This window comes from Crocodylus siamensis, chromosome 5 (genome assembly GCF_052110815.1).
Source record: "Crocodylus siamensis isolate JL-2025a chromosome 5, ASM5211081v1, whole genome shotgun sequence".
NCBI classification, from domain to species: domain Eukaryota; kingdom Metazoa; phylum Chordata; order Crocodylia; family Crocodylidae; genus Crocodylus; species Crocodylus siamensis.
This window is the reverse complement of record NC_143399.1, coordinates 33,112,885-33,139,243: the sequence shown is the minus strand read 5'-3', so window position 1 is coordinate 33,139,243 and position 26,359 is coordinate 33,112,885. Positions and strand designations below refer to the sequence as shown.

The following is a 26,359-nucleotide window of genomic DNA, read 5'->3' as shown; positions in this document are numbered from 1 at the left end:
TTGAGAGACTAGAGAAGTAATGTAGATATCATACAATAGCTTAGTTTATTGAGTTTAAAGTTAGATTTAGACAGCACAAAAAAGCTGGAGGCAGAGAATTCCGGGAAGAGTCCAGAGAAACTCAACGCCTGCACATTTTGAAGTTACATATCGGGTTATATTGTCATAACAACCTCCCACTGTACTGGGCATGGTCATGATCAGTAACCTTCTAGAAGGTTGACCCCATCCTGGCTGTAATGTCAAATCAGTATTCTCTTGCAGGTATTCCTGAGTTTGGATTAATCTGTTTTGAGTTCTTTTTGCTTTTAAAACCTTTAAGTACCATATATGCCCTTTTTTCCTACAGAGGAGTCTAAAGACACCCTTCAGGTTTGGCACTCCAGTCCAATCTTCCTCCAAAAACGTTGCAAATACTTGTTCTTGTGCTTTAATTGTATTCTGCACAGAGTTGTAATTATGATGATTGGACCTCCTAGTAGTATTTTCCATCTGTAAACATGAACAATAACCAAAGAAGATGCATTTTTTAAATCTAGAGTCCCATTGATTTGACACTCTGTTTCCAAGGCAAGTAGACACAGAAGTGAATATTATGTAATTAGTTAGTTTTGTTTGTATACAGAGCATACAAGAATTGCATCGCTATATCATTCCAATATATATGATGCTGCAGATAAGTCAATCCCACAATTTCAGTTTCAGGTTTAGGATAAACAGTTAAAAAAAATATATATATATAAGTCAGTAATTAATATAATAAAAGGCTTAATCTGTCTGTCACACTCTTGGAGCACTCTGGTTGTTTCAGTAACTCAAGTGCTCCAAGAGCGTTACGGACAGGAGGCGGTGGTGGCAGCACGGCAGAGCGCCGCTATGGGGACAGAGAGGATGGACGAGACCAGCATCGCTGGCCTTGCGCCCACTCCTTCCCCCCTGGCCGTCCTCCCTGCAGGTGGCAGCAGCACCTTCCTCTTTGCAGGTGGCTGACGGAGGGGGACAGAGAAGATGATGGGGTCAAGCTTCCCCCCCCCCCCCTGCTCCTGGGAGGCGGTGGGGGGCTAGGGTTAGGGTTAGCAAGCTTCCCCCCTCCTCCATCCCAGCTCTCCAATTCTTGATGGACAATTTGCTAGTTATCAGTAAAGACCTTGAGTTGCTATTGCCCTTGCAAAATCCTACAGGAGAATTGGGATCCAAAATATTAACCCACTAAATGCTAAAATAACTCGCTACAAGCTGTCAAGTTGATTTTAATAGCCCTTTTTGGAGGTGTGGAAGAAGGGACAGGAAGACTAGGAAAGAGAACTCTGAACTTGTAATCAAATACAGTAGGGTTTTTTTCCCCCAATTAATTCCCATTCTACCCCCAATTCCCAGAGCAAAGCTTTGTAAGTATAAAATTTGAAAGGTGTTTATTTTCAGTTTCTATCTTTTTGCATTGTCAATGTCTAGAAAAGGCATTGATAATTGTTTAGAAAAAGTTTCTATTTCTTCATTTGAATTCAGAAGCACTTGGAAATCTGCCTTTTTAATTGCTTTTAAATTATTTTGATGATCACACATTCATTTAAATAATGGAGATTTTTATGTGTTAGATGAAGTTTGGGGGAAATTTCTTCAAAAGAATTTAAAGCATTCTCAAATAAAAGATTTGCTTTTAATTTTTTTAATGCAGAAAGCCATCTTGCTTTTTAAAGTAGAGCATGCCCTTCCCTTGCATAATATTCAATTTCAGAAAACATTTAGTGTTACAAAGGACAGAAATATAGCTATTTTTAGCCATCTGTTGAAATGTAGTCCTCTTTGTTCAAAACTGTGTAATGAGTTCTCAGATGAATTAATAGAGTCTACAGTGCTGACTTTCAGGAGGGAAGCAACACTTAAAGACATTTTGCTAAACTGAGCACAAGACATTAAAGTGATAACATATTGATTTTTATGTAGGTTTTTTCACTAATTAAACATATTACTCTTAAATAAGAAAATATTGCACTCACTGCTATATTTTTGCTTTGTAGAGATCAGAATATGCTGGATCCAGCTATGGAGTATGTGAAGGTATAGTATCAATTTATAACTCTTTCAAGTCCTTCCCCAAATATTTTGTGTAAATACATGACTGTTGCAAATTGTGAATATGGTTTTCCTGTGCAATCAAACAGTATTACAGTCTGAGTTTTCAGACCGAGAAAAGGAAATTAATTACATGTTTTGAAGCAAACACTAAAAATAGGTTGGTGAAGTACTTAGTAATCAGCTCGGAAACCAGGAATTGTTTCTTTTGGACAAGAGTATACCCTGAAATGGCAAAGTTTATTTTACTAAATAGAGACTATTTATAAATATAATTATTTTAATATATATTTTTCAAACTAAATTTGATTAAATGGGCTTGTTTTTCCTCCCTATATGGTGGTTTTTTGGGGAAGGTAAAAGAAGAAATGGGGCATACGTCAGAAGATACCCCCAATATGTCAAAGTTAGGCCTTTATAGCTTTCAACAATATCCTTAACGTAAGTATAAATTCAGCTGTGCTTGAAAAAACAGCAGCTTTCATGGAGTTAAAATCTCCTGTTGTCAAGGCTCTTGATCAGTAATGCTTAAGATGAGATTGAGGTAGTGCAAAAAAACATGTAAACAGATTGGGCAGTGTTTGAGCACACACTTCACAACTGTGGCCCAAATGACTTGAGAGCCAAACTCCCGGGTGAAGTTACACATTACACACATGCCCACACTCCCGTTTTAGTATAGTCTGTTAAAGCTCCTTAATTTGTGCTAAGTGGCTTTTGAGCATCTCAATTATGCCACTTCAGGGAAGGGTTAACCTTGGGCCATGCTTACCTGATTTGTAATAGGGTAACTTCAGTGTGCTCCACAGAGATAATACGAACAATTTGCAATCTTTCAGCATCCCAGGATGCAGTGCTCCCAGCCTCCTCCCCCACAAGGAGGTGTAGCGCCCAGGTGTCCTGATATATAGCTTTCCCCTTGCTCATCAGCCCTCAATGGCAAGTCGGAGCTGTGCAGGCAAAAAACAGTATTAAGCCTTAACATGTTTCACTGCCCATTCTAACTATTAACGCTGCTTAAAATTCTACAGATTTAGTATGGTCTGAGGGTAACATGTAACTTCACCCTCAGTGTTTCCAGTGTGTCTGAAATAATCTGAGACCAAGCCACACCATATGTTTTGTATCTTCCCTCCACACAACATCCAGGTTTTGAGAAGTTGCTTCATAACTTTGGATATGCCATATCAAATGCAATTTAATATGAACACTTACATGCACTCTAGAATAGGCTCTGGCAAGCAATGTAGAAACACCAAAAGAAGCCCTAGATATGGTATTTTGCGGGGTATAGAGTGCTTCTCAAATAGTGTTGTGTGTCTTTCCATTGAAGTAGCCCTCTGAGATCTTAAGGGATTGTTATTTCTCAAAAAAAGCATTATGCTTTAACAATGAATCCAAGGTGCAAAGAAGATGAGGGGCTGAAGTGTGGCTTTACAGCTGTGAAACTGAAAGCTGAGTATTGCAGGGAAGTTAGAGGAGTTACCTCAACATTTACACCAGGGTTACTTCATGTGGAATCTCACCCAAGCCTTCTGAATTGGTGACCCTGCTTTATATGAAGAAAGAAAGCAGATGCGAATGTTATGTTTTATAGCTGACTTGCTTATAAAATATATGTGCCTTTCTCTGCTGGGATTTAATACTTACTATTTCAGTTTTCAGAGGAGACAAATTTCCCAGAAAGGTGTATGATTATCAATAAATGTGTATGGTATTGTTCTCTTTTGTAGAGAAGTGTGGCTCCAAACTCCTATAGCTGTAGCTATTTTGGCTAGCTACTCAGTGGAAATTGTCATTAATTTTGTATTCCTCAGTGTTCTTCCATAGTATTATGCTGTTATGATTGCAGTTTCGTTAACATGGCGTACAAAAAGAACAGGTTCTTGACTTGCTGATTCTGTAGTGTATTTGTCTTGGTGAATGATAAAAAGATAGTAAAGACCCTTCTCCAGTAGGAGCATCCCATCTTTTTGTCACTAATTAAGGTGTAGACTTGAGTCATTAAATCACATTTTGATCTGCCTTAGAGCTGAGGCTGGATACTTCATACCTGGATGATTGTCTATATCCCTCCCAACTATACAGTTAGTCCAGTAAAAGATATTGCCCACAAGCATCCTTGTGTCATAGATATGTATGTGTTCTGGTGGCTGGACAGTGGCAGCTGCTGTCTGCCAGCCGAAGTAGGTAAGTGTAGACAAGCCTCTAGAACAGTGTTTCTCAACCTCATTAAACTCAAGATACCGCCGGAAAAGGCCAGCTCTTAGCTTTGACTTTTTGACTACAAAAAGATAATAGAGCAATTCTTCTGTTACAAATAAGCTTGAAAGACCATAAAAAGTCTTTTTTGATGCTATGGATTCCTATTTTAAATCTCTGGATTTATCTTTTGAATCATCATGAAACCATAGTTCAGAATTGCTGCCTTAGCATAAGAGTTTTCTGATGGGGAAAACTCTTCAGATTGTAAACAGCTATTTAAAAAAATGAGAATAAGACCTACACAAGGCCTGAGGCTAAATCAATTCAATCTTTGTGGGTTAGTTTAAGCTACATAGATTGAACCTATAAGCAAATAAACCAGGCATTCACTTTTGATTCTGAAGGGGATCTGGGACAGAAGTTCAATAAACCAATTTAACCTAATTCAGTTAAGCCTGATGCTACTAGGGTTACCATATTTCCAGTTTCAAAAAAGGGGACACCTCTGGTGGGGGGGAAGAAGGAATGGGGTATATGATTGTGGGAGGGGCAGCCTGTGCCCTGCCCCTGCCCCTCACTCCCAAGCCACAGCCCCCCCCCACCCTGCTGCTGCCCCTCACTTCTGACCTACAGTACCTTGTTCCCCACACCATGCTGGTATCCCTCGCTGCCAACCCATAACCCCCTTGTCCCTGCTAATACCCCTCATTCCCGACCCACAGCCCCCTGCTCCACCGAGCCCTGCTGGTGCTTCTCACTCCCAACCTGCTGCAACCCCAGAACTCACTCACTCTTACCTGCCTACAGCTGCTGGGGCCTGTGTGCAGACCATGCAATTCCCCAGCCTCCAGTTGCCTTCCCCCACCACACCCGGCCCCAAGCAGCTTCTTGCTGGGGCAAGCCAGGAGGTATCAGGAAAGCAGAGGCAGAGCAAATTGCCAGACATTTGCTGATATTTTTAAAAAACTGCATGGACAGGGATGGGAGGACCCTAAAAGAGGACACGTCCAGGAAAACCTTGAATGTATGATAACCCTAGACTACATCTATCCAGGTTTATCTTAAGCTGGTTTCAGCCATTTTGAAAGCAGTTTATGTGCATTGAACTTCTGTTGTGTTATAGATTTGAAATGGTTTCCTGTCACTTATACCAGTTTATGTCTAACTTCTGTCCATAGCTGAGAGGGATACCTTGTTATGAAACATCAGATGACAAAAATTGTCTTGAATTCTATGAACGTCACTCCTAATCTTGCTGTGCAAAGAATGGAGAAAACATCTCAAGAACTTTCAGTTATTTTTCTTTGTATGTGGGAGTGAAGAGAAGGAGTTGTACCCTTAGAAATATCAGAGAGTTAAAAACAAACATAAAATTTATACAGCTTTTAAAGTTCTCTCAGCTGTTTGGTCAAATAATGCTGCCAGTGGAAAGAGGTAAACTGTGTTGAACTATAATTCTATAAAGTCACTTAAGCTTAATGCAGTCGCTTTTACAGCATCCAGTAGTGCTTCTGTCCCCCACTGTAGTTTGTATTTGCATTACAAGCTTGTTTGGCAAGAAGCACAAAGTCTCAATTTACTTTGTTTTAAGCTCATGAAGTTGAAGCAGGCTCAGGATTTTCCATTAGTTACCTCACCTCTTCTTACTAGGTAATCTTTGACACATTTGTCAGAGAAGGAAAATACATTGATAAAGGATAAACAAGGAATAATCCTTAAAAGTAGGTAAAATGGTGGTGGGGTGGGAGGAAAGAGCAGTAAAAAAATAAAAAGGAAACACTGATTCACCAGTAAGAGTATTTCCAAAGTTCTAGCCACGAGCAAGATAATTTTCCTAAGGCTGAACTGTCTGATGCATGCAAGCAAACATAGTTCTTTGCCTCCTAGGCCTTCCCACAGAGAAATGTTGGATGGCTGAAAACAAATTTAAATGTAAATGTATGTCCAATCAAACTTTGGAGCTAATGACACAGTGCCCATTACCCAAGGTGGTTATATTTCTTCATGTTGCCTTTTATCTACTTTTTGTTTGATTAGTTAAACTGTACACCCTTTGGGAATAAGGGCTTTGGCCTAATTCTGCTTTTATCTACTCTCTATAACATAGAATGCTGGTATATATTTGGATCTCTCATCCTGAGATAGTCTGCTCGCTGGCCGTGCTACCCAAATAATAGTAACACATCCACCTGCATTTGGAGGGCAAAGTGGGCGTTGGTTACCTTCAAATGTGGTCCCTCAACTCTGTGCAGGTGCTGCTCTGCAGGCTTCCTGTGACAGGGACCCCAGTAGGATAAGGAATGTTGCTGGGAGCACTCAAAGGCAGAGGGATTTAGCCTACATGTTTATGCACGTTCACTTTATGACCTAGGAATCGGGGTCTCCTCATAAACACTCATAGATTATTCTTGCTCTTGATAGAACCAATAGGTTACAACCCTCAGTTGGTTTATTTCCATGGAGCTCTTCTAACCTAAACGGAATTTATACTGACAGCAGCTGAAGCATTGGTGCACAACATGCAAGAAGACTGTGCAGGGAGTTGACCTTGGCAAGACTGCAGGTACATGTTTAACACTGCTTTTCCAGTGCACAAAAGTGCTTCTTTGAGATCAGTTATGCTGACTTCCATGGGTTTAGCTAGTACGTGTTCAAAAAAGTGCTCCTGTTTGGAATGGCAAACAGTCCTAGAAGAGCTGGAATTCAGTTTTCAGTAGAATGTGGCAGGAGGAAAAATATCATTACTGACTGGATTCGAGGAACTACAGTGTGTGCCTAATGTCTGGACAATAAATAGAGCTCAACAGTGTTAAACACGTGCCATGGACTGCAGGAAGAAATAGTTATAAAAGATGGAGATGTTTATAGCCTGTTGTTGCAGATTTGCCGTATCAGTTTACCTTTTTCATTCATATCTTTTCTTTTCTTGCCAGAAATGTTGTCTGGACCTGAAGTAAATAATTACTTGAATTTTATTAAGAGACCTGTCTAGAAATGCTCTGCCCAGAGTGAAAGCAAAAGGAATTAATTTTCCTTCGTGCTGATTCTGCTCAACAGTGCATAAGAGCAGATATTTTTAGATTGCTCATTTGTAACCTTAATCCTTGAAAATCTTCTTTTTCAGCAAAGATGCTATAGACATTCCATAGGGCCTCTAATACTTGAATCTCTAAATTAAAGCTCACAAATGGTAGCTTACTGCATCTTGAATATTGATGCATGAGGTCATCCAACACATAATGAGAGCTAATTATACAAAAGCCGTTTCTAAGGGAAAATCTACTGAAGTGCGGGAGTCTGAGTACTGAAAAGTGGCCATATGACTTCAACCCTTCCTTTGTGTTCACGGTACTGCAGAAACCATGGTCACAGTTAAATGGCTCTTGCAGAATACTCTTTTATTGCAGAAGTGAAAACAGGCTAGTCTGCTTTGAGTTAGTCTGCTAACAAAGTCATGAAAGAGATTTAGAAAAACAATAGCATGTTGTGCATTCCGTGAGATTTTTTACAAGTTTTATGAACCACATAATAGATTCATTGCTTGCTTTTGGAGTGGTTTTTTTTGCTTGAGTCTGCTTATCCACAGAATAAACTCCATGCTGTTGTGGGGAGAGGATCAAATGGTGCCAGCTGTGAATGTGTAAGAGGACATTTGGGCTGTTTCAAATTTCAGATTCCTATAAACTAAAGATAATCAGCCATGCTCCTCCCATACACTGAAGATATCTGGGAGGATTTTTAATGGAAGTGTTTATTTTCCATCATTAGCTAGGACAGTATTGGAAGGCAGAAGAATGTATTAATCTCATTTTTAAGTGAAAATCTTTATGAAACATTTCTCATGCTGCCTGAGTGACCAACATACTCATTTGGTGCATCACCGATGAGTTGTGGGCTGCATCTGGAAATGTGTTAATCCTTCAGTGGAAGGATTACAAAATTGGTGACTGACTGTCTGCTGAGGATGGGCATAAAGTTTGTTTATATTTAGAACTGTACTTCAGAGAACTTCCTCTGGCACAAGGAAGTTAGAGCTACAAAAATGCCTTTTTTTCCCTTTGTGAAACTCTAGTGAAATGGTTATACTGAGCTGTACCAGTACCTTCTTTTTCATTTGCCTAAGAGTGCTGAGAATATAGCAGGATAATTTTCACCTTGAGGGTTTAATCCAACACAGTTGAAACCAAAACTTCGCTCACAGTGCAGCCTCTGTGTCAACTACATTTCTCCTATAGCTTTGCAATGCACTCTGGTATTTTATGGAGTTCTCACCTACAGGTAGTTTTTCTGGTCATTTATTGGGTGTTAAGTCAAGCTATTTTAGAGACCTATCACTTTTTTATTATGACTCCCAAATGAAACAGAGCAAATCCTTTTTTTGCAGTTCTTTGACTTCCATGAATTCTGGCAGTAATCATGATTTCTTACTAATGATGACTTAATTGTAGGTCAGGGGTTTTCAACCTTTTTTAATAAGTGTGTCCCCAGCGGCCGGATGCAGGGCAGGGTGGCGGGGGGAGGGGGCCTGACTGGAGGAGGAGCAGCAGCAGCATGGGGTGGTGGGAAGTGGTGGTGGTAGCCACGTGTGAGCTTCCCCCCCACCCAGTGTCCAGCCATCTGGGCAGTGCCTTTGCAGCCCACAGAGTGGTACTGCTGCCCTCGCCCCCCAGCCCTGCTCCTGGTAGGTGGGGGCATGGGGTGGTGGGTAGTAGCACTCTGTCTTTGCCTACCCACATGTACCCCCTAGGTCTTCCCAAGTACCCCCAGGAGTATGCGTACCCCTGGTAGACAACCCCTGTCATAGGTCATTTATCCACATACAAAATTAGTGTCCATGCCAAAAAAGTCTTATTGGGAAGAGTTCCATTAGAATAGCAGGAAGGATGAATTTATTTATTCTTTTCAACCTTTTCCCCCTTGACATAAAAAATATTAATAGGTTGGGAAACAGTTCCCTCCTTGGTACTTTTCAAGGATGTACCCAGAGCAAAGTGAAACTTTCATAGAAATCTTTCCCATCCAGAAAACAGCCCATTTCAGAAATGTTTTCACCTGCATAATCAATACCTGCTTAGTGATAAAATTAGTTGCTGTGTAACACTGCCCTCTGGAGACTTTTATAATGAGATGCACGTTAGAACTTCTGAGCAGCGTTTGCCAGATTTCTAACCTGGCCTACAAGTGGTCTGGGATGGTTACCCAAACAGAATTTTTCAGTGCCAAACAGTGAGAGGATTTCTTTCAGACCCAGAATTTTCCTTTGCAGCAGTGACAATGAAACCAAACAGTGGTGGCAGTAACAGTATCAAAGGAGAAAGCACATTTAATGAGGAAGCCAGTAGACAGGATATATGCTTCCATAAGCAGAAATAAAAACAGTGCTCCTGTCCCCTTGATTCAACACACTTCAGTTTCCAAAGATTTTGTGACATGAACAACTGTTTGTCAAAGTGGTGAAACCTACCAGCACAGAGACTTTTTTTTAATATGAAAATGCAATAAAGCTTCTTCAAAAAGACTTTTTATAAGTTTAACTTTTTCAGTAGAACTTGTAACAAGCTGCATCACTCTCGAACTGGGTTTGTCAGCTACAAATGGATTTATTAGCTATTCCTCTTTATCAGGTAGACCCCTTATGTGTACACCATGATCCAAAGGATGGATGGTTGTCTACAAATGGTCTGAAAAATCTGCTTCAAAACAGCCATTGCATAGTTCACCGGTATATTTCAGAGAGATGTTATATCAGTTCTTCTGGTGTTGGGTCTTATCATTTACTTATCTATCTCCTGTTTTGTTTCTTACTACCACTGCCCACCCAAAGCTTGGTGGAAAAGTGGCTGGTGGTTGCACTCTGCCCTCTAACTGTATGTAGATCAGGACAATGACATCACAGAACTGTTTAAATGAAGTAATAGTCTTGCATTTCTAGTATGGCTGTCAAAAGACTTAAATCTTTGTAACTGTCCTTTGGAATGGAAGAGCTTTTCAGAAGCATAAAATGGAAAATGATAGTTTTGGTTTCATATAGGCTTAATATTTCACACTAGGACGGACATCCCCTATTTGTTTAAAAATAAAATATTTATAATTTCAGTTGCTTCTAAACACTAAATTAGATACACAGGACTGGTCGCAATTATAACTGGGATTTTCAAAAGACCTAAAGAGTACTGCATGTCCAAATCCGAACTGAATTCAATGAGTTGGGTAGCTAACTCCTGCAGACTCATTTTAAAAATCTCCCTAACAGGTTTAATCACAGAACCCTCTTGATGAAATGCTAATATCCATGACTTGCTGGATTTTTTTCTTGGGCAAATGTAGGTTTCCAGTGCATCTTTACAGCAGTTGATGTGCTCTCATTGAAAAGTTGAGGACAATAATGATTAACAAATATACATTGACATAAATCCAAACTGATTTGCAAAATGTATGCCTGCCATTATGTAAGACATTAGTGTAACTTCACTAATCTCCTACCCTGTCTAATTTTATGCTTATTCAGTAGGGAAATAAATTTCTAAACTAGATTTTTTGAGGATTCTTCTTCACCCTCGGCTCCTAAATGGACCTGATTGGCAGTCACTGGGATCTGATGTGTGTATGCATAGTGGTGTTGGTTTTCTTTCTCCTTTTCAGGAATAGCTCTCCTTTGAGTTCTAGTTCACTCATGTAGATGGTATCTGTTTTTAGTAGAAAGTTATCTTAGCCTTCATTGTGAGATCTTTTTGCAGAACTCAAAAGCTATTACTTTCTCTCCTCTGTTACTAAGATAGGGAGCAATGCTTATTCTTACACAGAGTTTTACCCACTTGTGTATGCTTGAGGTGATGTTTCTGTTACTACTTTTATTGTCCAAGTTTTCATGCTAAAGAATAATCTTATCTCTAACGTTTAAGAATAAATATGATTCTATTAATAACCACGTTCTGATTGAGTATATTTGATCATTAACTTTCAGTTCCATCTGATCCTGAATCATCAAAGCATAAATTCACTACAGTTGTTATTGCTGAGCTTTGATCTGAAAGTATGCCTATCAATAAAAGAGTATATTGCACTAATTTCCAAGATATCTATTGGCTCCAATGGCAAGATTTAAAACTTGGCTATTGCTTTATGTCCATTGTCCAGTCATTCCTCCTCTCTCTTCCTTGTGAAATAAATAAGTACCATTTTTATAGATGCTAAGGCAAAGCTGGAAGTAAAGTCTAGGTGTTCAGTCCCCTGACCCACTGCATCTTCAGCTTTCTGAAGCCTGTGTCTGTTACACATGCCAACTGTTTCCTATACAGAGGAAACTTTCTGCACTTCTAGGGGAAATGTCATTTTCCCCTTTGTCTACCTAAAATGTTCTAAAGCACATTTTTATTGGAGCTCCTAGAGAATCCTAACAGAGACATTTTAGAGAAACAGCTGTGGCTTTCAAATGTTGCCAGTTCTACACATCTCTTGATAATGTCATTGAGTCCATGTGGCATTGCCTCTGAGGTGAGAGTATGAGTAATAATAAAGGAATTGGCACCTTTTCAAAGACATTTTAAACAGAGTGAAAAATAAGGGACTAAGTTTTGCCTTCTGGGAACAGCAATCCTAAAGCTTTATTTGTGGCTCAGAATCCGACTACAGCATCTTTCCTTTGTATCAAAGTCTTTGAGCTTTTGCATGATTGTTTGCATAGGGCAGTGGTCTTCAATCTTTTCAGACCTGAAACACCATTCACTGGACTTAAGACACTCCTCCATAAATTTTATGAATTGAGTGGCACCCAATTTCCAAAACTATTTTATATATTACAGTGTTTACATGGGAGAGCTGGGCAGTAACGGTGGGGGATCATTCAAGCAGGGACAAGCCTGAGCCTGGCTCATCTTCTTAACTTATCTGCTTACCTCCTCACACCTCGCTTAACTTGTTACACCTCATAACACCCTTCAAAGGACATGGTAGCATCCCAGAGTGCCTTGGCCAAGAATCACTGGTGTAAAGGAAGGAAGGAAGGAAAGATGGTATAATATGTCTGAAACCGTGGCAGGAGATGTTAGGAACTGCTGAGTGAAGCTGATGGGCATAGATTCAAGGTCTAGAGGAGGAGCCTCCCATGCCCTGATTCTCCAGTGTTTCATTTTGGGCACTTTCAGCTGTGTTGCTTGGAGTAGTGCTGTGATTGATGGGTGATGGATGGAGAAACAGTCACTGAAGTGGCCGGGTCCTGATCCATTGAAGAGCTTGAAGTTTTGAAGAAAGGGTTTGCATTAGCCATAAAAGGTGTGCTGAAAGCCACCAGTCCAAGCACCAGTCCAGCAACTTGTTCTACTGATAAGGCATTTAGAGGTGCTCAGCATTGCTAGCTACCATGTACAGTCTCAAATCCATTATGATAATCCAGTCTGGACTAGTAAGCACACTGTGTGTAGCCAAAACCATATTTGGAAGTAAGGGGTGAAGCTCTCTGGGGAAGCTAGATGTAGACGATGGATCTGTTCTTCCTCTTTGTCTAGATGAAGCACAGTATTGCACAGTGTACTGAGATCAGACAGTTTTGGAGAAGGGGATAAACACTCTGGTTTGTTGATCAAAGCATTTTCCCTTCAGCAGCCCTCAATCGGGACATTTGTGGCAAAAACTAAATCCAAGGAATGCTGAAATAGATTTGTCTCTTTTGTGCTAGCACTTGTAGTATTGCTGGTATACTAGTTTTCAAAATGGGTTCAATGGAAGGAACTGTTCTTCAGTGGCTCAGTCTTCCAGTGAGGAAAAGGCTAGAGAGCTGAGGCTCAAGTCTTTTGAAATAGGAAGGAGACTTGTTTTCTAAAAAAAAATCCAAAAAACTGCTATGTCTTACTAAGGTGTGCAAAGAAGGATAAAGAGTTTCTTGAGAATTGAAGGAATGTAATATAATCCTAATCAATAGCAGGCTCAAAGAAGGGGATGTATGTACTATGACTGATGCTTTTCAACTTGATGTTTCAGAAGGTTATAAGAGCCCTTGAAGGTGAAGGAAAAGGTCTATAACCGAATGGACTGTACCAAGCATTTGCATATGCAGATAATATCTGTCTAGTAGGAAAGGAAGTGGAAATGGTACAAAAGAATATAGAGATCACAGTCAAATGCCAAAGAAGTTGGGCTTGCTATCAGTGTCAGCAAGGCTAAGTACATGATCACATCCAGAAATAAGCTTCAAGATCACAGGAAGGTAAGAATAGGGAATGACTATGTGAAAAATGTAGAGAAATGTAAATATTTAGGAACAGTAATCACTGAAGACAATCAAATCACTGAAGAAATTAAGGCAAAAATTTACAATGCTAATATGTGCCTATAGAGCAGGGGCGGGCAAAATGTGGCCCGCAGGCCAGATTCGGCCTGCTAGCCCATTCTATCTGGCCCATGGGGCCCCTAAAAAATTAGTAAATGAATATTTATTTGGTCCTGGCTGCCTGTCAAAGCTGACAGGAGCCAAGGGCAGTAGGGCCCAGGGGGAGCCCTCAGCAGAACTGAGCAGTCTAGCCCTGCCTCACCCCCAGCCATTTCATTCTCTTCTTGCCCTGACCCTGCTCCAGTTACATCGCCAGACTGGGGAGCACAGGGCCCTGCTGGTATGTGTGTGTGTACGTTCAGGCAGTTTGCTGACAACAACAAACTATGGGAAGTGCAGCCACCCTAGAGAATAGGCTGGCAATCCAGACCGACCTTGACAGGCTTACAAGGTGGGCGGATCAAAACCTGATGGCATTCAATGCCAAGAAATGCAAGGTACTCCATCTTGGGAGAAAGAACTCACACCATAATTATAGGCTCAGCAGTGCTATGCTAGCTAGCACCATGTCTGAAAGAGACTTGGGGGTCATGATTGACCACAGGAAGAACATGAGCCACCAGTGCGATGCCACATCTGGCAAAGCAAACAAAACTCTGGCCTGTATCTTCTGATGCATCTCAAACAAGACCTGGGAAGTCATCCTCCCACTTTACTTTGTGTTGCTGGAATACTGTGTCCAATTCTGGGCTCTGCAATTCAGAAAGGATGTGAAGAAGCTTGAGAGAGTTCAAAGGAGAGCCACATAAATGATTAGAGAACAAGACAGCATGCCTTTTGAGGAGAGGCTGAGAGACATGGGACTCTTCAGCCTGGAAAAGCATAGGCTCAGAGGTGATTTGGTGGCAGCTTATAAGTATATAAGGGGTATGCACCAGGAAATGGGAGAACGTCTGTTTGCCAGGGCACCCCATGGGAAGACTAGGTCCAACAGTCACAAACTCTTGGAAGACCATTTTAGGCTGGACATAAGGAAAAACTTCTTTACTGTCCAAGTCCCCGGGCCTGGAGTAGACTCCCCCCAGAGGTGGTGCAGGCACCTACTCTGGATTCCTTTAGGAAACACTTGGATGCCTATCTTGATGGGATTATTTGACCCCTGCTGGCTGCCTGTCCTTTGTGCAGGGGGCTGGACCCAGTGATCTTGCGAGATCCCTTCCAGCCCTAATGTTTCTGAAATCTACATTCACCCCCACACCCCCCCTTGCATTGCCATACACACAGACCCCCATACACCCCAGGCACCCTTGCCCTTCATGACCCCCATACCCACCCACATCCCACATACCCACAGCCCCCCACAAACCTCTATGCGTCTCCCATTATATACAAGAGTAAGACTTCATTTAAGCTATTTTGCAATCACCTCTGTGTACAATACACACATGTAAATCAGGGCAACAATATTTTTTAAAATCAAATAAATAAATGCTGTAGATGTTTGATTTTTAGAATATAATTTGGTATTTTTCTGGTTCTGAGATGGCAAAACCCCTTGCTGAAAGGTGTACTTCTGGGGACAAGGGCAGGGACTTTGGGTGGCAAAGGTCAGGGGCTGGGGGCAGGACTTCTGGTCACAAGATGGTGACCGGGGGTGGGGCACCTGTCAAGGGGCGGGGCTCTCCATGTGATCCTTGACACCGTGCCAAAACTCAGTAAATGGCCCTGTGTCTGAAATTGCCCGCCCCTGCTATAGAGCCTGGATAAAATAATGGCATCAAGGAAAACCTCAAGAAACTAGCTTTATAGTATAATTGTTCCAAGTGTCCTTTTCTACAGCTGTGAATCATGAATGCTGACAATGGCAAATGGAAAAAGGCCATAAGTGGATGAAAACAAAATGCTTCAGAAAACACTTGGCACAGTACAAGAAAATGGAGGAGAAGGCCTAATTAAGGGCTTATGGACCTTTACAAAAGACCTGATGTCTTGAGCAAGATAAGAGTGCAGAGAATGAAATAGGCAGAACATATTGTGAGAACTGACGAGAGATTGGAAGCTGGATTGAAGGGTATCAAACCTCAAGGCAGACCAAGGCAATAATGGGAAGATAACAAAAACTGATCTGGATGGGTTAGATGAAGATGCAACAAGGTGGAAAGAGATTGCTCAAGATAAGAGGGGGTAGAAAGCTGTAGTTATGGGAAAGTGGTTATAAGCTCTTGAGGCCTGTAAGACTGAAAAGATAGGAGACTAGTTGATGGCTGCACTTCCCAGAACAGATTTTACACTATATTTCAGTGATGTGAGCCACAAGAGGGAGCGAGAGCATAGTTTGTTGCTAGACCCACAGTGGTAAGGATTTCAGGCTCTGTGAAGAATCAAAGGGTAAAAGCAGACATTGCATTTGAAGTGATTCTGTTTGATCGTAATCAAAACCTGGGAGCAGCTTATCCCTTTTCCCACATAGCCCTTTTCATTTGTAGCTTGTCCCTGGAGTGAATGGCAGTTAATTTGAATTAGCTGTGATTGTCCTGGAAAAAGTGTCATCTTGAGATGAAAACAGACATTGGGTTTATCCCAGTTCTGATTATCCTGAGCTTTGATTTGCATCAGAACAGACATGGGACAGACAAGTCTGGCTGTTTATTTAGGTGTCTTGTGGAATAATACATTGCTCACTTCAGGCCTCCTACCCAATCTGCTACAGTAGAAGTGAAAGTTTTTGGTTTTTTGTTTGGTTTAAGTAATTTCCAGTCCCATTACAGTTGTTCACATGTGCAATGTTGCCCTCCAACAAGACAGTGAGGACAGCCCTCAGCAAAGGGGAGGAAAGGAAGTATTGGGGACAGCAAGGAATGTGAACCAACTCTGGCAAGAAAAGAAGCTGAGGGACAAATTAAACAGAGGGTAGTAAGGAAGAGTCACGTGAGTGCTGTATATCTGCATGCATGTTAATAGTTAGGGAGAGAGCATATGATCAAGAATATGCAACAAAGCTCTTGGATTTTGAAGGGTAAATACAACTGATTGTACCTTTTACAAATAGCTTCCTTAGTGCAGCTCTTTCCATTAGTTCTTTGTAGGAGGAAGGAAAGAAGAGGAGGAGACTGAAGGGGAAAAGGAGGTCATTATAATAAAGCTTCTTGCCAGATCATGTGTGTATTGCTATGAAGGGCTATATTTTCAAAAGTACTTGAAAGATGCAGATGGGATTATTAGGATTATCAGAAGCTAAAGATACCCCTTCACACGAACCCGAGACAAAAGCATATTGAAAATCAAATAGAGCGCAACCTCTATTCTACCTGCTGTTTCTGCTACTGTGAGACAGCCAGAGACTGTGGATTACATGACCACATATAGTGACTGAACAAAGAAAGGAGAAATGATTCTGACCTCTCGCACACCACTCCCTACAGTGCAAACAAGTGAGTTTATACCTGTTGCTTTTTCTACTGAATTACGATTAGAGTCTAAAGTTGTGCAACCTGCAAGAAACAGGGGGAAGGAAGGACAGCATGTGGGGAAGAAAGTGTCAGTTACAAAAAGAATAGCCTTGTAAATAGATGGCAGGATGTGAATCCAATGTGGGACAGACATTCCAGCTTTAGAACATCAAATTTAAGTCTGGTGGCAATAGCAAAATTAGTAAGGGGACCAACATGGTAGCTGTTTCTAGAGATTCCTCCCTTTCCCTTTCCTCCCCCATGGCCATGCCTCCAAAGTGAAAGGCATTCTGTTGTGAACAATTAGGCATGTAGAGGTGTCCCTTCAGATATCAAACTGGAGGTGGACCAGAACCAGGGGAAGTGGGACCTGATGCCAGTGATAGTCGATACAAAGAGACTGCACCTTTTCCCTGATTGAGGAATTTCTTGTGTATTAATAAAGAGAAAATAAACATTCTGAAGCCAAAGTCTTGTCTAAATTAAGACTGTTGCAGTCCTCAGGTTCAGATTGGTTTTGTGCTTTATTTTGCTTTCATGTTTCATTTGTAACACATTTGCCAACAGTCCTAAAGATGCCATTTTATAGGTATTACATTTCTAACCACTATCAGACCACATGCACTGTATAATCTGCAAAAGCCCATGTTCTGTCTGCTGTATTGATGGTGCAGTGCCATTTGACAGGACATGTTACTAATTGGTTATATGATATATGAAACCAGAGATTTATGTATTGAACATTGCACAGTTTGATATGATGTCATGCCATTCTGGGTTTACATCCTCACTCTCTCTCTTCTTTTCTTTTTTTTCTAATTTGAGTTCCTCTTAGAAAGCAACCTAAAAATGGGATCGTGATGTTATATTTCCTTGGAGAATATGCTAAGCTGTTTCAAATGTTTAAATGTTTTATTGATTTAGTACAGATTAAATAGGGTGCGTCATCTATTTCCTTATCTGGTTTGAATCAAAATGCATATTATTCCCATATCACATGTACTTAAACCTTTACATACTTATGTACCTAAATTACAACTATTAGATGCATCTAAAAGATGATCTCAGGCAGTTTTCCATTGGATTCAGTAAATTATGTTAGTTGTGAGGTTGTAGACTGATTTGTTTTGTTTTGTTTTGCTTTGGTAAAGTCAAGCCATGCGCAAGTTTATTTCAAATATCTGTGCCCATCTTTCTCTCACAAGCTTAGTTGTATTGTCTCTGACCCATTTTAAGCTCTTTCTGCCATACTTAATTTGTGGTTGCCAGAAACACCAGTCCTTTTGCACACAGCAAAGCCAGAGCAGCATAAATTTGTTGTTCTTAAAGCTTCATCGCTCTCTGGGAAGAATTCTCCTAGTGCAATAACTGAGGAAGACAGGCATAAGACTGGTTTCTGAGGCTCTCTCTGGAAGCCAGGCATAGGGGGTGCCTTGGAAATGGGCTTGGAAACAATTTAGGTTTGTCAGTGGCAGGTTTGGGCAGGTGTGATTTTAGACAGGTTCTAGAATAGTTCAGATGGGTGGAGGACAGAAAGAGGATTTAACGCTACTCTAATCTCAACACAAAATTTTGCCCCAATCTGATCTAATGGGTCCCTTCTAAGTGTTAAAACATTTCCAGTTTCTTAGAAATTTAGTATTGGAGTCAAAAAAGGCAGCCAGGAAAAACTTAAATGCAAATACTGTCAGGTGTGTTCAGATTCCTGCCTTGCCAACTTATACACAGCTGAAATACAAAACAGAGCTAATTGTTCATTTGGTGCCTGGATGTGTTTGAAACTCACCAGTAAATCAATGTGAACTGGGGTGAAGGTGAGAAAAACACTGTTCCAAGACATTAGGCCCGCATTCTGGGTTGCTATCAAGAAGCAAGTAGAGTGGAACGATGGGGAAATGATATAAAACTCCTTGATGGATCCTTTGCTTTTCTGAATCATCTATACACCAGGTTGATGTCCCAGTGTGAATTAGAGTAGCCAGACTACAAACAACAGTAGAAGTGGATGCACCATCTTGCCACTGCCAGAGGACTCTCCCACACTGCAGTGATTCTCCTCTATTGAGCTACATCAGCTTTGACCTGTCTTTATGCCAGTGGTACAAGACACAGACCACAGGTCAGACCAGTTTCCGGTTCCTTGTCAGTAATACAGCACAGCTCTTTTTCTTCAACTGTTTGTAAAGGGGGTGCTCACTTGTGTGTTCCTGGTCCCTTGCTCTTGTTCATACTCACAACCATGCCCATAGATTCACAGAGCCATGTGTGCAACACTGGCATCAAGCCTTGGTGAAGACAAATATCCCATTAATTTTTACATATTTTTTTGGCACGGTTAGAGTTAGTTCAGAATAATTATGTAGTATTTGTTATCTAAATAAAGCAATCTTTATTTCCTGCCAGTTGCACTGCTGTTCTTATGAAGAATGCCAGCAGTTGTCATACTAAATAGGACAGTGTTATTTTTCTTGAGGGCCAGGATCATTATTTCTGGCGTTCGCCCATTGTGAGTAGTCACTTCTGAACAGATTCTTTACTTTGACTATCACAATAATGAGCTAGCAGTTAGATTTTATGACTTGTGCCATGCTGTTCATCTTGGATTGTTTAACTTTTTTCACTGCTGCTTGATAACAAGCCTTCCAAAAGAGAAACATACACCCACATCAAAAATATACTAGGCCAGATTCACCAGGCTATCTGTGCAGCCTCATTGGAGTGAGGAAGCTGGGCCTGCAATCAGGGAATCTCCTGGAGGCCCTGTACCAACTTTTCCCCCGCTCATGCGCAAAGAGAAGGAGAAGAAAAAGGAAAATAAACCAGGCCCTTTGAGAAGAAACCTCATGACTGAAGACTTTTCTTCCCCTTATACTTACCTATGGTTTGTTTGTTTTTTGGTGTTGTATGGTCGTTTGGGAATCCTAGGGCCAAATTCTACCTTGACTTATGCCTTGTGAAACACCATTCAAGTCCAGGATGTATATTGAAGCATTGGTGCTTTTTACTGCCTCTACTTCTCATGGAAATTGGTAAGCGGTAAGGTCCCAGTCCTTGTGAGCTGGGCTGATGGAACCTATTCCTAAGATCTTGTCCCTGTGTGAGGTCTTTCAGAGTTTCATTTGGTAAATTGGAAGAACACAGTCTTATTGTGGAACAAGCACATTCCTACACTACATTCTCCCCTCCCCCTGAAAATGAAGGTTTGCAAATAAACTGGGAATTTACAGTGTCACACCAAACAGCTGTGCAGGGCTGCTGAGGTGCTCCAGCTGGTTGCTGTGGGCTTTATTTCAAAGGGCAGGGGGTTTCCAATCAGCTGCGGAACTGCTAATGAGCTCTAGCTGATCAGAAAATCAGCGCCTTTGAAGTAAAAGGTTCAACAGACCTTGTTACTTTGGCAACCCAATCTGACCTAAGCAGCCAGAAATGAGCTGTCTAAAAATGAACTATACGGGTTCAGGTGTACAACTTTCTCACTTGGTACATGCCATGCTCCATGTCCCTCCATGTCTTTATTCTTCCCTTCAACTTTTTTTCTAAAACTTTTCATACTGTTGAGATAAGATTACCTTGTTTGGGGGGGTTCCCCTCCAATCTTCAATAAAGGTAGTCTGTTTACTAGTCCCTAGTCATATACTTACCTCCCCAATTGGCATTAAAAATCCTTACTTTCACACTTGATATTTCATATGGCAGATCTTTTGTAATTTTGAGAAAATAATGTGTCCCCTCTCTTTAGAGTGCATTGAGCTCTCTGAATTTTTCTTCTGCTTCAGAAATAGCAATTTCCATTTCCCTGTCCTCATTCCCATTAACCATTCTGACTTCTTTGCCTTGTTCAATGCTGTCTTAATTGAAAACTGAGACAAAGAATACATATAGTTTTGGGTCATACGCTGATGATCTTAATCTCAACCCCATAATGGCCCTATCTTTTTTCCCCTTGTTCTCACTGTATTTATATAGCTAAAAATAAATTTTACTATGTGTCGTAATTTCCTTTGCCAGCTCAGCTCAACTCAGCTTGACTTTTGGCAAGCCGGGCTTTATTCTTGTACTTCCTGGCATCCAAGACATAGGTTTCTTTGCTAATCAATCCATTTTCCCATTCTTCATAGATTGGTTCTTAGTTCTAATATCCTTTTTGAGCTGCTTATTCATCTGTCTACCCTTTAAACATTGAAAACCTTAGATACCAACTCACTTTTGTCTAGGCTTCCATTTAACTGAAACAGAATCAATTTGAGATTTCTTAATCTAAGGTTATTTTTAATAAATAGGTCCTCTGTAGATTGGCTGATTACCAAGACTTGGTCTAAAATAGCATCATCTCTTCTTGGTTTTGATTATTTGGTGAAGAAGTCTCTTGATTGTCAGATCGAAAAGAAATTGGGTCCTACAGTTATTGTTTACCAGACCATGTAGAAAGCTAAATTCTAAGGCAGTGGCTTAGCTGTTTCTCTCATTCTCCTTGATGCCTGTTATGGATGTTTTCAGCTAGAGGTGAGAGAAGCCAAGAACCCAACAGAAGAGGCAGTTTGGAGAAAGCATTTCTTAGGGGAGCTGTATAATAGGGCTGTGTGAAGCTTTGAGTGCTGATTTGATTCAGAGGCGATTTGGCCCAATTCGGTGGCCAAATCTCCAAATCTGAATTGAATCCAGGGACGAGTAAAAAAGTCCGAATCAATTTGAAGCTCTCAAAGGGGGAGGGGAGAAGGCAGGAAGGTCTTTTCTCCGGTTTCCTCAACCGCACTGGAGTGGTGAAATAGATGGATTGGAGCCACCCACCTTGGGGGAGCTCCAATCTACCCACCACACCCTCCAGTGCCAGCTGGCCAGCCCCCAGAATGTGCTCCCTCTGCTTCCCCCCCCCCCCCCCCCCGGCTTCTGAAAACAGTGCTGAGAGCAGTGCTGGGCTGTATCAGTATCAGCCAAGCCCTGCTTCTTGCATGTGCAGACACAAGTTAATGAAGGCACCCCTCTTTGGGGCCAGATACTGGTATCCTGGGTTTTGTAAAGGCAGTTTTGGCTCTGTGAGTTTTCAAGAGAGAAGCCTGTGTTTGTGCACTGGAGGTACTGTGAGCCCTTGAGGTCATACCCCTGCTCAAGAACAAGATGATCATTTGATGCATTTGCAGTTGATAATAGCTGACAAAATGGTTTGGAATTGAACTCTGCATGGAAATCGCCTCAGAACAAACTGCTTCTGTGGCAAGAAGTGAATGATCTTTTCTACCAAGTAGTTTGTGTTTTTTTTTGCTTGAAATCTTTAAAAAATGTAAATGACTAAAATTAAACATCTGCAGATGTCATTCTCCTAAATATAAATACCCAAGCCCATTTTGAACCTTGCTAAACTATTTGCCCAAATACTATCCTATATCATTGAGTTTCAAATGCTTATTTATATATTGTGCAAATTTGATTCAGCTGCAGAAGTTAATTTTGTTTTTGTAATTAAATCTGACTTTTTATCCACAGCTATTACTGATTTTTTTTCTTTACTGGTAGTTACTCTGTTTCACCAGAGATTTTAAGCAGGGTGGATATGATTTAAAACAAATTGATTTAAATCACTGGTCAGGAAGCCTTGATGTGATTATTGTTCTGCTTCACCATCTTTAAAGCAGCTTCCTCCTGAGAAGGAGCACTTCTCATGATGTTGTTTCATTTGGGCAACCAGGCCTTGCATTCCTTTGTTACACTCCTTGCATTTTGTACGCATGCCTGTCTTACCCGCTCCCTCCCAGCACCGCTGCCACCCGCCCATAGCCCCAGCCTGCAGTGGCAGCCTGCCCTTGGCCCACACATAGATCTAGGAGGCACATGTCCCCCATACACATGCCTCCCCGGGGGGGTGTGCATTGTTGGAAGCCCCCCTCCCCCAGCCCCACACCTCCTGGACAAGCCGCTCTGCCCCTTCCCCCCAAAAGACTTACCACCCGGATGCTATTCTTCAAACTGCTGGGTTGCATATTGGCAATCAGATCAGTATCTGCCAATGTGGCTCGTTAATAATCAGCTGTTGGTATCAGCCCAAGAAATATTTATTGGCACACCCCTAATTAAAATATTCCCAAACAGGGTCTCTCTTACAGCCTGGCAAGCCTGCTGCCATGATAGGTTTTTCCTTTCTCATACCATTCCCTCACTAGATCTCAAATCAATAGAGAGGCTATACTCAGAGACTTATTCCTCAAGAGTTCTGGAATATTCTGCTCAAAATGTTTCTCTTTTGTTTCTACTGCCCCTCCCTCCCTCCTTGCATTTATCTCCAGACTCCTCCTCCTTACCCAGATCTATTCTACCCCCAACAATCCTTATTCATTTAACTTCGTGGAACTTTTCACTTTTAGAGAGAAAGGGCTGGACTCTGTGTACGCACATTTGCAGAGAGACAATAGGGCTGATGGGTATGTAATCAGGTCTGTTGTCTCTCATCTCCATATACTGCTGTACTGCTATATATATACTCCATACTACTATATATATGTACTCCATATACTGCTGTCTCTGGAGGCACAACTCCACAGTTTTAGAACTGAAACTAAGCATCACAGATTGCTTAATGGGATCTTCTAGACTGAGCACTGAGTCCCATTGGGTCAACTGGTTTTCTTTAATCTTTACTAATCTATAGAGGAGTCCCTAGGAAACCCCATAAGATTGGGCCCCTAATATAGTCTGTGGCCTGTTGTGACCTATTTATAAGATTTTTCTAAAAAGGTTACATGAATATATTGTCTCAAATAGTATACAGGATGTTTATAGAGTCTTTGTGTAGCTTTAAACTTTAATAATTTTGGATTTACACATGATGGAAGCAAACTGTAAATGATGATTGAAAGTATAATTCATTATGTTTTTTAGCTTAGTGCAGGGGTTGTCAACCGGGGTACCAGAGGTACTTGAGAAGGCCCTAGGGGTTATGCATGGGCAGGCTGGGACAGAGCGCTGCCACGCACCATCCCGTCCAACCCCCCACCATCCCCTCCACCCCCACTTCACGTCCAGCCATTAGGGGTACACTATACCCTGGCATAGTATAAGCTGTGCATGAGGTAAGGATCACAAATGCAGTTCATGAAAACTGGAAAGCTGCAACTGGAAAATGTTTTCTGAGTTGGAAAGTCAGATTTAATGATGTATTGCGAAAGATGGTGGTTATATTGAAGTCTAGAAATTTGAACCTTATTGTATTAAAACTTAATAAATTATGCTTTCAATTACCATTTACAGTTTGCTTCTATCATGTGTACATCTAAAGTTATTAAAGTTTAAAGTTGCACAAGGACTTTATAAACACCGAGTATAATTAGAAGTAATAATCCTTATTCCATGATGTTATCTTTGAGCCTTAACATATCTTAAATTAAAATTACATTTATATAGGTTTGTTTTTTAAAAGCATCTTAACAAAAAAAATCAAATAATACGATTAAATCAAAAAATCTGATTTAAATAAAAATCCTATTTTTTAATTTTAAAAAAAAGTTGATTTTTATCCACCCCTGATTTTAAGTCATTATAATGAATCTCACAATTGCTATACTGCACATTGTAGCGTCTCACACTTACAAAACTGACAGTGATTAAGCTTTTTTGATCCGAGAGCACAAGCCATAATACTGCCTGAGCTCAAGGGTAAGTTCCCAGGAGCTGTTAGTGATATAGGGCCTGTGAGCATGCATCTGCATTGGTCCCCTCCAATCATTTTGTGTTCCAGGTTCCACCTGAGTTTTGTGCAACTTTTGTAGCAAGTCAGATGTCCATTCAGTTATCTCATTATAAAAATGCCAAACCGTCAACAACATTTATAAATCTGATTAAACCAGCAACTCCTTCCTGGTGCAGAAGCATCGCACGACAATTTTAATGTCTGGTATGTCTCCCATAGCTCAAAAGTGTGTGGCTGGGTTGTCTGGTATCCCTGAATACAGAGCTCCCTCCTGCCCTAAAATGAATTAGACACATTGCAGCTCCACAGTCCTAGTGCGAGGGGGTGAGTCCCCCACTGGACATCCAGTGAACTACTAGAGATGGGGACTACATGTGGATGTTGGGGAAGCAGCTCTCTGGCTTTCTCAGTTGGTGAACAGCAGCAGCACGAGCTCATGTACCTCTTTTTCCCTAAAGTCAAGCAAGCCTTTTAAGCTAGGTACAGACATTCAAAAAGCCCGAGGTGGAATCCATCAAAGTTATGCAGCTTTCTTTAAGTGGTGTAGTTTAGATCAGTAGCAAACAGAACACACGTTCACCCTTTGGTGTGGGGAGGCGGGTAAACCTTAGACTGGGTTCCACCACTTTTAAATCAGCCCATGTGCTGAGCTGTTCTGTCACAAGTATAGACCAGTTTCTGATCACTTATATGGGTAAAAGTGAAATGTCTGTAACTGGCCTTGATGTCTGGCCACACACATTTGCAACTGTTTCCATCAGACAAGAGTCTACCCAGTCCCCATCACACTATTAATTTAATGGTTGGAGGGGGCCAGGTACCAGCTGGTTCCTGATAGTATGTTTCAGGAAACATTAGCTGCTGCTTTTTTGTTGCCTGTTATTATGAACATAAACTAGGACTGTCGCCTTGTAAAGGAAAAGCATAAAAAGTGAGATGACTTGAAGAATAAAAAAATAGTGAATGAGGAAGAGAAAGCCGAAAGGCAGCACCTGATTCACCTTGCTCTTCAATAGAACAAGAAACTAAGAGAAACAGATGAAAGGAAAGATTTTAATTGCCACAGCCTCCCAGAGATGGCTTCATGCAGCTCTAGTCTTCTGGAGAATAGTAGCTTATGCAAAAATATGACTGCTACTTTTTCCTCTGTGGGCTAGTTTTAACTTTGACTATCTGAACTGACATGTTTTCAAAGCTTACACGGTATGATCTCCTTCCCAACAGCTTGCCCAGCCGTGTGGGACCTGCACCAGGCTCTGGTTGTTTATAGACTGTCTTAATTAAACACCAGAAGGTTGTGTTAGCTGTGCTACTAACAATGACCAAGCTGATGTTATTGGCCTCTTGTTAGTGTTTTCCTGTGACTGGTTGCCAGAAACTTCCTAATTAAAAACAAATAGCTTCAGCCTTTTCCTTGGTTGCCTTAAGGAGTTAATATCTTGTTTGACTATGAAAAGGTAACAGAATCATGCAAACCCTAAGCAACCACTCTGCCTCTCTCCCTTTGTCGCTTGTATGCTCAACAGAATTATTGATGTAACATGTACATACCTTGTGTCTGAGGAAAGACAGCTGGAGTAACTGATCAGATCTATAGAGGCACAGAGAGTGACTCAGGTATGGTACATTGTCAAAAGGAAGAGTTTGCCTTGAGCCTGTGACATAATGATTCCTACATTGCAACCCTGA

General features: G+C 41.1%; 1 protein-coding gene and 1 long non-coding RNA gene across 4 annotated transcripts in view; one reads left to right on the top strand and one right to left on the bottom strand.

Annotated features, from left to right (window-relative positions):
- BCAR3 (BCAR3 adaptor protein, NSP family member) overlaps window positions 1-26,359 on the top strand; it is a 147,490-nt gene that overhangs the window by 89,259 nt on the left and 31,872 nt on the right. For all 3 annotated transcript variants that reach the window (XM_090049586.1, XM_090049585.1, XM_090049587.1), the window contains one exon: window positions 2,019-2,058. In XM_090049586.1, coding sequence (XP_089905712.1) covers window positions 2,019-2,058 — 40 coding nt within the window. The remainder of the gene's footprint in view (window positions 1-2,018; window positions 2,059-26,359) is intronic.
- Window positions 18-26,359, bottom strand: LOC149863698 (uncharacterized). The gene is made up of 3 exons (XR_016442662.1): window positions 26,222-26,359; window positions 2,846-3,023; window positions 18-492 (listed from the first exon to the last, which is right to left on the bottom strand). It is a non-coding gene; the product is annotated as an uncharacterized LOC149863698 (long non-coding RNA).